The sequence below is a fragment of the Anomaloglossus baeobatrachus genome, chromosome 5 (genome assembly GCF_048569485.1).
Source record: "Anomaloglossus baeobatrachus isolate aAnoBae1 chromosome 5, aAnoBae1.hap1, whole genome shotgun sequence".
NCBI lineage: Eukaryota > Metazoa > Chordata > Amphibia > Anura > Aromobatidae > Anomaloglossus > Anomaloglossus baeobatrachus.
Window position 1 is genome coordinate 419,264,361 of NC_134357.1, and position 14,212 is coordinate 419,278,572.

A 14,212-nucleotide genomic window follows, 5' to 3' on the forward strand; every position below is an offset into this window, starting at 1 on the left:
TATTGTTATAGCATGTTCTGACTCTCACATTATTTTCTCAGGTATAAAGGAAAACCACCCAGACACTACAATGGGGAATATGTTTGCAAACCTTTTTAAAGGCCTATTCGGCAAAAAAGAGATGAGGATTCTTATGGTGGGCCTGGATGCTGCCGGCAAGACTACAATCCTCTATAAGCTGAAGCTGGGCGAGATCGTGACCACCATTCCCACAATTGGTATGAAGTCCCCCTTATTGTCTGCATTACTGACCGCGGGTGTCGTGCCCCCAAACCCAGCAATGTCATATAAGCCTATGAGGCTGATGACTTGGGGTCAGGAAACACGCGGTCCGTCTGGAAGTCACAGTTGTGTTTTTGCAGACATATCAATTCTGCCTTAATGTGCCAGGTATAAGAGGCTCACGTCTAACATGTCTGTCTTTTCAGGTTTTAATGTGGAGACCGTAGAATACAAGAATATCAGCTTTACTGTGTGGGATGTTGGTGGCCAGGACAAAATCAGACCATTGTGGCGCCATTACTTCCAGAACACTCAGGGTATGTGTGTTTCACCGGTGACCTTGTACTCTCGTTTGTAAGTCTCTAAGGCTATGTGCGGACATAACGTTTTTACATGCGTTTCCGCAGCGTTTTGAACTGCAGCGTTTTAATGCAAAAATGCATGCGTTTTGATTTCCAAGCAAAGTCTATGGGAAATGGGCATATTGTGTGCGCACTATGCGTCCAAAAACGTTGCGTTTTTTGTGACCAGAATTTGTCAAAATCTCTGCGTTTTGAAGAAGCAACTTGTCAATTGTTTTTGCCATTTTGGCAGCGATTTGGTAACATTGAAGTCAATGAGAATTATCAAAATTCATCCTAAAACAAATTTCTAGCGTTTTTCATGCTTTCTTGATGCTAAACGCATGCTTTTTTTTTTTATCAAAATCAAAGCATGCGTTTTTGGCATTATAGTGCGGTAAAGAGGTTTCCTTTTTGCCCTCACATCCAGCCCGACTTAAAAAAAAAGAGAAACAATAATTTTACTTTATTTTGAACATAATTATTAAATCTCAAAAATTTTCGGAAAATTATCAGTGTATGATTTAAAGCTTTTTTTTTTTTTTTTTCCCTAGTGTTTGAATGTTCAAACTTCATTTAGTAGTCTTTGTATTGAAAACTCATCCCATTTTAAACACTGGAAATGCATGTCAAAACACTGCAAAAAACGCTTGCGTATTTCCTGCATTTATGTGCTCAAAAGCAAATTTGACAATGACCAATTCTGCCAGAGGATGCGTTAATTTCTGCAAGGTACAGAACGCAACGTGCGCACATAGCCTAACATAGACCCTGCAATCCTTGTCTTGGTGTGGGGGAATTTCTGGAAATGGGATGCTCTGCCTTCTGCGGTGTAAGCCAGTGAGGAGGTTAAATGACTTCTTAAAGGGAACCTGTCACCATATTTGGCAACTATAAGCTGTGGCCATCACCAGTTGTCTTTTACGCTATGTGCGCACTTTGCGTCGAGGTAGTTGCAGTTCAAAACGCATCCTCTGGCAGAAATGGTTTTTGCCAAAGTTGGTTTTGACCACTAAAACGCGATAAATACGCGTGTGTCTTTGCCGCATTTTGACCGCGTTTTACATGCTTTTTCATTGCTAAAAGTCAGATGCGTTTTGATGATAAATACTGCTAAATAAAGTTGACATTCAAACACTACGAAAAAAAAGAAAATTATAACATCAAGATTATCAATCAAAAAATGGCTTATTTTATTAAAATGATAGCTTTTTGATATTAAATAGGCAGTTACATTTATTTATGGATTTTCTTAAATTTAATTGTGTACATATCATGCCATTAATATTTTGCCATAAAAACGCATGCAATTAATTGGTCCAAAACACATGTTTTCTGCATCAAAAAAGCATGTAAAACGCTAGATTTTTGATGTTGCTTGCGTTTTGACTTTTCTCATTGACTTCAATGCTATCAAAACGATACCTAAATGGCAAAAACAATTGACATGCTGCTTCTTTAAGGCTACTTTCACACATCCGGTTTGAGCACTGTGGCTCAATCCGGCTGTGAAAACTGTGCAACGGATGCGGCGAAAACACCGCATCCGTTGCATAAGTTTTTACATGCGGCCCGTCCGTTTTTTTCCGGTTGTGGCATGCTAGTGAGCATGCGCAGTGGAAAAAAATGCATGCGGCGACCGGATGCGTTTTTTTCCGCATCGCGCCGCATCCGGCCTCCATAGGTATGCATTGAAAAATGCGCCGCAGCGGCCGGATGCGGCGTGATGCGGTGTTTTTTGCCGGAGCAAAAAAACGTTGCAGGGAACGTTAAATCCGGCCGCGGCATCGGCTAAATCTGCCGCATGCGGCAAAAACCAGACCGAACGCAAGCCCCTGCGGCACAATACGGCACTAATGTAAGTCTATGCAAAAAAAAACGCAACCGGCGTTACAAAAGCCGGTTGCGGTTTTTCTGCAGAACGCTGTATTGTGCCGCAGAGCAAAAATCCGGATGTGTAAAAGTAGCCTAAACGCTGAGTTTTTGCCCAAATTTATGCAAATTAAACGCAGTGTTTAGAAAAGCAAGTGCACACAAGAAAGCTCAATGTCCCATTGACTTTGCTTGAAAAGCAAAACTCAAGCATTTTGGCATGAAAACGCAGCAGTTCAAAACGCTGCGGAAACGCAGGTAAAAAAAAGCAAAGTGCGCACATAGCCTTATACACACCATTCTACCATGCTCTATGTAAGAGCCCAGGCCGTTGTGTATGTGTAAAACGTAAAAATCACTTTATAATACTCCCCTAACGGGCGGTGCAGACTGGTCGGATGGGTGTCTCTGTTCTCCGGGTCCGTCGCCTCCTCTTTTGGCCGTCTTTGTCCTTCTTCTGAAGCCTGGGTGCATGACGTGTCCTCCATAGGCGCACTTTGATCTGCCCTAAGAAGGGCAGCTCAAAGTATTGTAGTGCACCTGCGCGGGACCTCAATGCCGGCTAGTGTACATGACATAGGACGTGTCATTCACCCAGGCTTCAGAAGAAGGACAAAGATGGCGCTGGACCCCGAGAACAGACACCCATCTGACTGGTCTGCACCACACCGCTTGTTAGGTAAGTATTATAAAGTGTTTGTTTTTTTATGTTCTACACAGCGGCCTGGGCTCTTATATACTGCATTCTAACATGCTGTATATAAGAGCATACTGATGGTGGCCGCAGCTTATAAGCCTCAAATCTGGTGACAGGTTCCCTTTTAAGTGGCAGCATGTTCGTGCTTGTGTATGAGATTATATATATATATATTTCATGGCATGGCTACCATTTGCTTGATGTGACTCGGTCATTGACTTAAATGACTCTGGCAGGAATGATAGCACCACACAATCATTCCTCCATTTAAATGCTAGTTTCAGACATGTTGGCATCTAAAAGGTCCATTCACTGCTGTTCAGCCAATCTCTGGTCTTTGCAGTTGGTGGAAATCGCTAGCTGTGTAATACAGCAGACACCTGCTGAGTGTGGAGCGGTCTCTGCTCCTGAGTGCCCCAACACTCCTTGTGTCTGAAAGGTGTTGAATAGAAAAAAGTGGCCATTTAACTCCAGAAACAGCTCCACTTTTATTATTGGCAAATAGACAATAGTGGAACTGTTAAGGCCCAGTCACACTAAACAACTTACCAGCGATCCCAACAACGATACAACCTGATAGGGATCGCTGATAAGTTGCTAGGTCGCTGGTGAGATGTCACACTGCGACGCTCCAGCGATCCCACCAGCAACCTGACCTGGCAGGGATCGCTGGAGCGTCGCTACACGAGTTGCTGGTAAGCTGTCACACAGGCAGATCTCACCAGCAACCAGTGACCAGCCCCCAGCGCCGCGTGGAAGCGATGCTGCGCTTGGTAACTAAGGTAAATATCGGGTAACCAACCTGATATTTACCTTGGTTACCAGCGCACACCGCTTAGCGCTGGCTCCCTGCACTCCTAGCCAGAGTACACATTGGGTTAATTACCCGATGTGTACTCTGCTACGTGTGCAGGCAGCAGGGAGCCGATTTCTGCGGACGCTTGTAACCACAGTAAACATCGGGTAACCAAGAAGCCCTTACCTTGGTTACCCGATATTTACCTTCGTTACCAGCGTCCGCCGCTCTCAGCTGTCAGTGCCGGCTCCCTGTTCTCTGCACTCCTAGCCCCAGTACACATCGGGTTAATTACTCCATGTGTACTCCAGCTACGTGTGCAGGCAGCAGGGAGCCGGCACTGACAGCGTGAGAGCGGCGGACGCTGGTAACGAAGGTAAACATCGGGTAACCAAGGTAAGGGCTTCTTGGTTACCCGATATTTACTGTGGTTACCAGCCTCCGCAGAAGCCGGCTCCTGCTGCCTGCACATTCAGTTGTTACTGTCTCGCTGTCACACACAGTGATGTGCGCTTCACAGCGGGACAGCAACAACTAAAAAATGGCCCAGGACATTCAGCAACAACCAGCGACCTCACAGCAGGGGCCAGGTTGTTGCTGGATGTCACACACAGCAACATCGCTAGCAACATCGCTGCTACGTCACAAAAGTTGTTCCTTAGCAGCGATGTTGCGAGCGATGTTGCTTAGTGTGATGTGGCCTTTAAGGGGAAAACTGCCTTTTCTTTATCGTTCCTATGGGAGACCCAGACCATGGGGTGTATTGCTTCTGCCTCCGGAGGACACACAAAGTACTACACTCAAACGTGTAGCTCCTCCCTCCTAGCATATACACCCCCTGCTAGCCAGTCCTAGCCAGTTCAATGCTTTGTGTTTCAGGAGCTAAGAGAACAAAAAGTGTGTTCCTTAACCACTCCAGTTTTCAGGCCACTGTGACCAAGCCCAGAGTCTGCTCTGACAGACGCTTCCCATGAAGCGTGGTTCTGATGCCTGTTTTCCCTTTCCACCAGTGGTGGTCTAGGAGTGGGCTCATTCACCAAAGGTGGCTCAGCCCGTACCGTTATATCAGTGGCTGATGGCTCCTCACTTAAGGTTTTGCTGTCCGCCAGGTTGTCCTTCTGGCCAAATCTGTATGGGGGCGGCAGGAGCTTCGTTCTCCTCAGCTTTACAGCAGTGCAGGCTTTTGTAGCCTTCTCTGCTTCTCTAGAGGAGATGCATTCCCTCACAGGGACTCTATGCCCGAAATGGTTGCCTGAACTTCCAGACTTTCAGTCTTTTCATCCTACGCCATGTCTGCCATGCTGGAGACTCTCACCGCACTGCGGTGGCCTCGGCTAATTTCCTCGCTATCCGCAGGCTCCTGTGGCTTCGGAAGTGGAAGGCAGATGCTTCTATAGAAGTTCCTGGCTGGGCTCCCTTTTAGGGACCAGTCTATTCGGAGACAACTGGATGAAATTAAGGAAGCTCTTGGCGGGAAGTGTTCTTCCATGCCACAAACCCAAACCAGGAAACCTGTCCAGGGCAGGAATCAGTTGAGGTTTCGTTCTTTTCGTTCCTCCATCTGATCGTTTCTCTAAGCCCTCGGCCTCGTCCACTAGCTCGGCCAAGGATCATAAACCCAAATGGCGCTCGAAGCCGCGTCTTCAGAAACCGCGGGAGATGCTGCCACTAAGTCAGCTTCCTCCGGGCTATCTAGCCACGCAAACAACGTCCTTGGTCGGTGGCAGGCTCTCCCACTTGGCGATGTATGGTTTCAACACGTCTCCGTTCAGTGGGTGCGGGATTACATCTCCCATGGCTACGGGATAGAATTCTATCCACCCGCCAAACAGATTTTTTTTGTCAACTCCCCCCTGCTCCAAGGCCGCCGCCTTCTCACAGGCCGTGGCATTCTTGCAGGCCAATGGAGTAATTGTACCGGATCCCGACTGGGAACGGTTCTGAGATTTTTGCTTAAATCTATTCCTAGTCCCCGAAGAGGGCGGTGCCTTCCGACCTGGATCTCAAGCTTTTCAAGCATGTTCAGGTGTGGCGTTTTCACATGGAGTCTCGGTCTTGTTCCGTGTGTTTTTCACCGGATCAATCAATAACCCAAGGAGATTCCCTAGCATCCATCGACATCAGAGATGCCTATCTGCATGTGCCAATCGCAGTTTCACACCAGCGTTGGCTACGTTTTGCAATCGGAGTGGTTTTTCCCTTGGGGTTAGCCACGGCCCCTCGAGTATTCTCAAGGTTGGGGCAGCTGTGATTAGGGTCCTGCACCTCTAGGGATTGGCAGTGATCTTTTGCCCTGGATGGCCTTCTTGTCGGGGCTTCATCCAGTGCAGACTCTTAGCAGAGTGCCTCGCTCACTCTCGCCACTCTAACCAATTCGGGTGGCTTGTCATTCTCTCCAAGTCCACTCTGACTTCGAACCAGAAGTTCACGTACCCAGGGACGCAATTCGAGACTCTGTCGGCACTTGTGAAGCTGCCCTTGGTCAAACAGTAGTCCCTCCGCTGGCGGTCGACGTCGTTCCATCAGGCAGATGGTGGCGTCAATGGAAGCGATTCCCTTGCCCTGTTTCTCCTGCGTCCTCTGAGGCTGGATATTTTCCGCTGTACAAGCGAACTTCCTCCTTCCACGGGGTGGTGGCTTCGCACAGACCAGGGGCTCTTTTCAGTGGTGGCTTCGGCCACCCTGTCTCAGGGACGCTCCTTCCTGACCCCGTCCCGGGTGATCCTCACCAGGATGCTAGTCTATCCGACTGGGGAGCAGTATATCTCCACCGTGGAGCGCAGGGCGCTTGGACTCTGTCCGAATCAGCCCTCTGGATCAATGTGCTGGAAATCAGAGCTGTGTTTCTAGCTCTCTAAGCCTTTCACCATCTGTTGGCGGCTAGGCACATTTGAGTCCAGTCAGTCACCGTGACAGCGTTTACCTACATCAACTTCCAGGGCGGGACACTCAGCCGCCTGGCAATGTTGGAGGCTCAACGCATTCTTCAGTGGACGAGGGACTCCTAGTCCACCATATCCGCAGCCCACATCCCAGACGTGAAATCTGCGAGGCAGATTATCTCAGCTGTCCAACCGTGGTCCACGATCCTCAGGTTTTGCGGCAGACGCACTGGTTCATGTTTGGTCCCAGCTTCGTCTCTCTTACGTGTTTCACCCTCTAGCTCTTGCCCAGAGTCCTGCGCAAGATCAGTAGGGAGGGCCGTCGGGTCATTCTCATACTGCCAGACTGACCCAGGCAAGCTTGGTACCCTGACCGGCTCCATCTGTCCGTAGTGTTGCCATGGCATCTTCCGGACCGTCCAGACCTTCTCTCAAAAGGTCAGTTTTTTCCGCCAGAATTCTGGACTCTCAGATTGACGGCGTGGCTCTTGAGTCCTGGATCTTGACGACTTCTGGTATCCCTCCTGAAGTCATCTCCACTATGACTCGAGCTCCGTAGTGTCCTTTGGCCTTGCCGACCCTCCTGTCCCTTCTACAGTCCGGTCTACAGCTAGGACTATCCCTCATTAAGGGACAGGTCTCGGCTCTGTCAGTGTGTGCCAGCGGCGTATCGTCCGGCTGGCTCCGGTGCGCTCCTTCAAGGGCGCATCTCACATCATTCCGCCTTACCGGCGGCCTATGGAGCCCTGGGACCTTAATCCGGTCCTCACAGTTTCCGGAAACCCCCCTTTGAGCCTCTTAGGGAGGTTTCTTTGTTTAGTCTTTCACAGAAAGTGGTCTTTCTAGTGGCCATAATTTCCCTCAAGAGAGTCTCTGTTTTGGCTGCACTCTCTTCGGAGTCACCCCCTTTTTTGGTTTTTCATCAAGACAGGGTGGTCTCCGTCCGACTCCGGACTTTCTCCCTAAGGTGGTTGCTGCTTCCACCTTAACCGGGGCATTTTCCCTGCCTTCCTTTTGTCCGGCTCCTGTTCATCGCTTTGAAAAAGCGTTGCATATCCTGGATCTGGTGCGGGCGCTCCGGATCTATGTGTCTCGCACCACTGTTATTAGGCGGTGCACCTCTCTCTGGTGCTGACCACTAGTCGGCGTAGCGGTCTCTCGGCGTCTAAGCCGACCCTGGTTCGTTGGCTTGGGTCGGCCATTTCCGATGCCTACCAGTGTACTCAAGTGCCTTCCCCGCCGGGGATCAGGGCACACTTGACCAGAGCTGTCGGTGCCTCTTGGGCTTTCAGGCACCAGGCTACGGCTCAGCAGGTCTGTCAGACTGCCACTCGGATTAGTCTGCATATTTTTCGAAGCACTACCCAATGCATGCTCATGCTTCGGCAGACGCGGGCTTGGGCAGACGCATCTTTCAGGCGGCTGTCGCCCATTTGTGAAGTTAGGTTTCGCCTACTTCTCAGTTTGTCTGTTTATTCCCACCCATGGACTGCTTTAGAACGTCCCATGGTCTGGGTCTCCCATAGGAACGATAAAGAAAAAGAAAATTTTGTTACTTACCGTAAATTCTTTTTCTTATAGTTGCGACATGGGAGACCCAGCACCCTCCCTATTGCCTGTTGGCAGGTTTCTTGTTCCGTGTGTCTTCACCGGCTGTTGTTGTTGTTGTAGACAGAGGTTCCGGTTGTTCCGGGTTTTACTCTCTCTACTTGTGGGTGGATGTCCTCCTTCAGCTTTTGCACTAAACTGGCTAGGACTGGCTAGCAGGGGGTGTATATGCTAGGAGGGAGGAGCTACACGTTTGAGTGTAGTACTTTGTGTGTCCTCCGGAGGCAGAAGCAATACACCCCATGGTCTGGGTCTCCCATGTCGGAACTATAAGAAAAAGAATTTACGGTAAGTAACAAAATTCTCTTTTTTTTTTTTTTTTTTTTTTTCCCCCTTTTCTCTAAATAGACTATTAGTATGTGAAGGTGTAATCTAAAGATACATCTGGCCCTGCGCAGTTGCTAGTGGCCAAAAGCTACATCCACCAAGAGGGGCAAGTAAGGGCACAAATTTGCCAGTAATTCATGTGCTTATTTTAGCCCACACAAGGACATGTCTTTAGCTGTATTTGCGGGTAATTATACCTGTAATATATGTGGGTGTTAGGACTGATTAAATCTTCCCTGTAGTGATCTGATCGCTTTCTCTTGCACGCAGGTCTCATCTTTGTGGTTGACAGTAACGATAGAGAGCGAGTGAATGAAGCACGAGAGGAGCTGATAAGAATGCTGGCAGAGGACGAGCTGCGGGATGCTGTACTACTAGTATTTGCTAACAAACAGGTAATCTAATTACAAATATACATGTATATATTCCAGAGAAATCCAATTTCTTTATTTCTCACTTCTTATTGTAATATATACAGAAAAGGAAAGGCGGCAATGAGAAAAATTGTTGGGATGTTTTTTTGTTATAGCAGCAACTGGTGCAGGTTTAAGCCCTGAGGGGGTTCTCAAGAAGGAAAAAAAATAAAACACAAAATGATTTAAACTGTATGTTTTAAATACAAAAAAAGTTGAAAAGCCATAAAGTGATCAATGCGTTGTGTATGCTGCAAAATAGTATCAATCTGCGGCTGACCATGCAGAAAATGAGCCCTCGTCCAGCTCCACGGACAGAAAAATAACTTACTAGTTCCAGAAAATGGCAACACAATCACATTTTATTTTTTGGAACCACTCAAGTATATTGTATATGGAAAAAGAACCTTATAAGATTGGTATAGCTTGAATCATTTTGTACCACACATGTTGTAAAAAACGCACCCAAAAAACAATGGTGCAAGTTACTTTTTTCCCTCCAATCCACCCCCTTTTCACTATTTGATCCGATAAAGAATAAAAGTGTTCATACAGCTATGTTGATGAGAACATAAAGCTATGGTTCTTGAAATAAGGGTGGGAAGGTGGGAAAAATTTAAGTAAGTCAACAGGACATGAAAGGGTTATTCATATCAAACCAACCAGTGAGCATGGAGATGAGAATAACCCTTTTGAAAGGTCTGTCAAACTGGAACCCCCACACCATCTCTGAATATTGTCATGTAGCAATAAATAGGATTACTGTATACTGGGCTGAACATTAGAAAAAGCCTGTTAGGGCAAGCTGGGAATTGTAGTTTATCAGCTGGAAGCCACTGATCAGTGCACTTAAAGGGGTATTCCCATTACAAAGACCTTTCCCAATAAGCAGCAGCCCTCTCCCGATATATAGCCGGGTCTGCCGCTGCCCTCTCCCGATATATAGCCGGGTCTGCCGCTGCCCTCTCCCGATATAGAGCCGGGTCTGCCGCTGCCCTCTCCCGATATAGAGCTTAAAATTTGAAAATGAAAACTTCAGGCAGAGTATAGTATAAGCAGGCTCACAAATTTCCACAACCCTTAATAAAATATATGTTTATTAGTAAATTCATTAAAAATCCCAAGGACACATAAACACAGAATACCGAGATCAGGTGACCCCCTATATCAATGCAGGAGGACGGCAACGTGTTAGGCTGGTTTCACACTACGTCTTTTTAACATCCGTTGAAAACGTTTTTTTAGCGGAAGTACGGATCCTGCTTTTACAGCAAATAACGTATGCAAACGCATATGTTATTTTGCAGGATCCTGCACTGGATGTTTAGGGGCGGGCATTGGAGTCATGTGATCGGGAGTGAGGGGAGCTAGACTGGGAGCCGGCTTCTGACAGCTGCAGACGCTGGTAACCAAGGTAAACATCGGCCTTGGATACCCGATATTTATCTTGGTTACGAGTGTCTGCAGCTGCTAGGAGCAGGGCTGCCTGCACGCGTAACCAACGTAAACATCGGGTAACTAAGAGAAGTGGTTACCCGATATTTACCTTGGTTACGAGTGTCCGCAGCTCTCAGGTGGGGGAGAGGGAGGGAGGGAGGAAGGGGGAAAGACAGAGAGAGAGAGAGGGTGAGGGAGGGAGGAGGAGAGAGAGACAGATCACGCGAGACTGGTTCTGGGCATGCTCAGTACTTTCTGGGCATGCTCAGTACAAAAGCAGGATCCTGTCTATCAGCACGCCAGCGTTCACCTGCATTCGCGTGCGTTATAGTGCGGATCCGGTGACTTGCAGTATTTTGACGCAGCTCAAAAACGCTACAAGTAGCGTTTTTGAAACATGTTAAAAAACTGCAAGTCACCGGATCCGCACTATAACGCACGCAAACGCAGGTGGACGAGAGTCCATTGCAAATGCATTGAAATGAAAACGCATTTGCACTGGATCCGTACTTCTGCTAAAATAACGTTTTCAACGGATGTTAAAAAGACGTAGTGTGAAACCAGCCTTAGAGGTGAAAAGGGGGGGGGGAGGAGACCCTGATGACCCTCAACAGATCAGTTGTCCCTACCTGACAACGGAGGGTGTGACACCTTAAGTTACCGGGCGCCCCCGTTCCACGTCGACTTTCCCTTTTCCTTGCCCTAAAATTAGGGACAATAATCCAAATAGGAAAAAGGGAAAAATTGCCGTTCCCAAAGATACAATAGGGCACAATACACCAATAGGTGTTCCAAACCTGACACAAGGCAATACGATATACAACCTCAGGAGGTGATATACAAACAAAAATTTCTGCAGAATTTAGCTCACATAATAATCAATTGTGCTGCAATGTGTCACAAAAGGAGCCACCATGGTCTCTCCACAATCAGGGAAAGACCAGGAAATTAGCAGAAACAGATTCACTACCACACATTAATGTCCTACCAGGGTGCAGTTAGCCCCATACAGATATTTTGCATAAGACAAAAGAGGGAAAATAAAGATTTACTTCCCTGAAAGAAGGTCTTCATCCCTGCCTAGCCTCTACGCATTTCTCCTTTCCCATTAAAGGTTCCTCAGGAGGCTTGGGGAGACAGCAGCAGATCCTGTATGGTGGTAATCCATGGCTATAGGCCGTGGCCATGGCTAAATCTAAAAAAATAGTGTCAAAATGGCTGCATTCAGTAATCTAAGTGATACATGGTTGGATTCAGGGTCTCTTTGCTTACATCATCCTGCTGTGAGGTGGTGTAGCTAAAACCTGCTGACAGGTTCCCTTTTAACTTGGATTCTTGTATCTTTCTAGGACCTCCCGAATGCAATGAACGCTGCAGAAATCACAGACAAGCTGGGTCTCCACTCCCTTCGTCAGAGGAACTGGTACATTCAAGCAACCTGTGCGACCAGTGGGGACGGTCTGTACGAAGGCTTGGACTGGCTGTCCAATCAGCTGAAGAACCAGAAGTGATCCCAACCTGAGTGACCACCACCCTCCCTCCGCCCCCTACTTCCGCCTAACTCCCATCCTGTTCAGCATCTTGGCAGGGCTGGCCAGCGCCTCTGCTGCCTCCCAGGCGGGCATGTCATCTCCGCGCACATCTGTGTCGTGTGTCTGTCTGCGCGCCTGTGCGAGTGGGAGCAGCAATCTCACACTGTGCCTTATACATGCTTAGCAGTATTAACTCCCCCCTGTGAACAAAACACTACCCACCAAATAAACAGCCTGCGCATCTCCTTCCACCCTCCTGACTGTGCCCCCCGAAAAGGCTTCATAAGTAGATGGGTTACCCGACTTCTAAACAGCAATGCAATCTGGAGGGCATACGTGAATATATTCCATTGAGTGGTACCTGCTTGAGAGTGAATATGGCTGATCCATGTCCATTCTCTTAGTATTACGTAATACTCCAGTCTATAGAGCATAGAAGAGATTATATCCTACATTAAGTATCTGAAGAGGTCGTCCTCTGATATTCCTGAGCTAGTGGGGGTTGTAGTCCTTATTGTAGCATATTCTAATTTACCTTTATTAATATATCTACTATTTATCAGCTTGTGATTCTTCCTGACTATTGTAAAGACTGGACTGATGGATGTAGGACCAGGTACATCCATGATATGCCCACACTGGAGAGATGTTACAGGGCAGAGGAGAATGCATATATTGGCACAGGGCTGGCACACCATTCTAGGTAACCTGTGGATCGTATCTAGTCGATATACCTCAACATCACACCGCCAGGTCAGGCAATGGCCGCTTTGTAATTTCTCCCCCACTTTGTACTGACACGCATGTAACATCACCACCAGCCTGGCTCACTGAGGCTCCTGAGATGTCTGCTCCCACTCCTAGAAGTTCTTTATTTTTTTATTTTGAGGGTATCAAGAGTGATATTCCGTACCTTGAAGGAAGTCTGTACAGTAATATTTTCTTCTAATTTACTAACTTCACTTTTTTTTTTTTTGTTCGACACCCCCCCCCCCCCCCCGACACCCCACACCCCCCGTCATCCACTCTCCTCCCCAGCGTCGCCCCTGGCCCCCTGTCTAGTGGTCTGATAGACTGTCAGAACGGAGGTGCAGAGGGAGGTGAGGGGTATACACACGAAAGGGAACATTTCTTTACCGAGCGGTCTGGTTCGCAGACAACGCAAGTGACGTAGGCTTTTATACCGGTAAACATCTTGTCCTGGGTCATGAACTTGTACAGAATAAACTATAAGGACAGCGAACGTTACATCCCCCGGATGTATTCTGAATGTACGGAGGAGTCCTTTAAATTATAAGAATATACAATGTAATAAGTACTGAGTAGTATTAAATTAATATGGCGTATGAAAATTGATCAAAGGAAGTGAGATAATCCTGTACTTTGTACCCTGGCATTTAAAAAAAGGGGGGGTACTCACCAGCAATGTGACTCTAAAGCTCCCAAATTCTAATCTCCTCGTCTCCTGCAGCGCCACCTTCTGGCCATTTACTGCATTGCGCGTGTGAAAGACTCGGCAGCACACGGCGGGATCGCACTCTATTTTAATCTGCATCTAAATCTTCGGGTTTCTGTTTATTTTTGTGGGGAACGGGTTGTAGCTCTTATCAATTTTAAATGATTATATATTCTTCAGTCTGTAAATGAGACAGTTTTCATATCATGCATAAAACGGCATCAGAGCTTTAAAGCGAATATTTTTCTTTTCCTGTATAAAAAACGGATTGAAAAGCGTGAACTATGTGATGTACAATTGGACCGAAATTGAGTTTCCTTTATATTTTTTTTTTTTTTTGTTTTGTTTTCTAACCATGTTGTAATTTGTCTGAAATGCTCTATATTAAAAGAGTTCTGTATTAAAGTAACCGGCAGGTTTGGAGTTTTTCTTACACCTTGGTAAGTTGGTTACAGATGGCCGATTTTTGTCACAATTATAAGGGTTTGTGCCCACAATCAGTATTTGCTACGTTTTGGACATTGCAAGCTTCAGCTGCATCCAAAACGCTGCATTGTACAGTACAAGCACAGTGGATGGCATTTCTAGAAATCCCGTGGCCAATGTTTTTTTTTTTTTTTTTTTTCTCT

At 47.0% G+C, this 14,212-nt stretch overlaps 1 protein-coding gene across 1 annotated transcript in view; it reads left to right on the forward strand.

Annotated features, from left to right (window-relative positions):
* LOC142311684 (ADP-ribosylation factor 1-like) overlaps positions 1 to 13,992 on the forward strand; it is a 35,065-nt gene extending 21,073 nt beyond the window's left edge. Inside the window, exons 2-5 of the mRNA XM_075350296.1 lie at positions 42 to 218; positions 429 to 539; positions 9,016 to 9,140; positions 11,945 to 13,992. Of these exons, the coding sequence (XP_075206411.1) occupies positions 71 to 218; positions 429 to 539; positions 9,016 to 9,140; positions 11,945 to 12,106 (546 nt within the window). The 5' untranslated portion in view covers positions 42 to 70 and the 3' untranslated portion in view covers positions 12,107 to 13,992. The remainder of the gene's footprint in view (positions 1 to 41; positions 219 to 428; positions 540 to 9,015; positions 9,141 to 11,944) is intronic.
* The last annotated feature ends 220 nt before the right edge of the window (positions 13,993 to 14,212 follow it).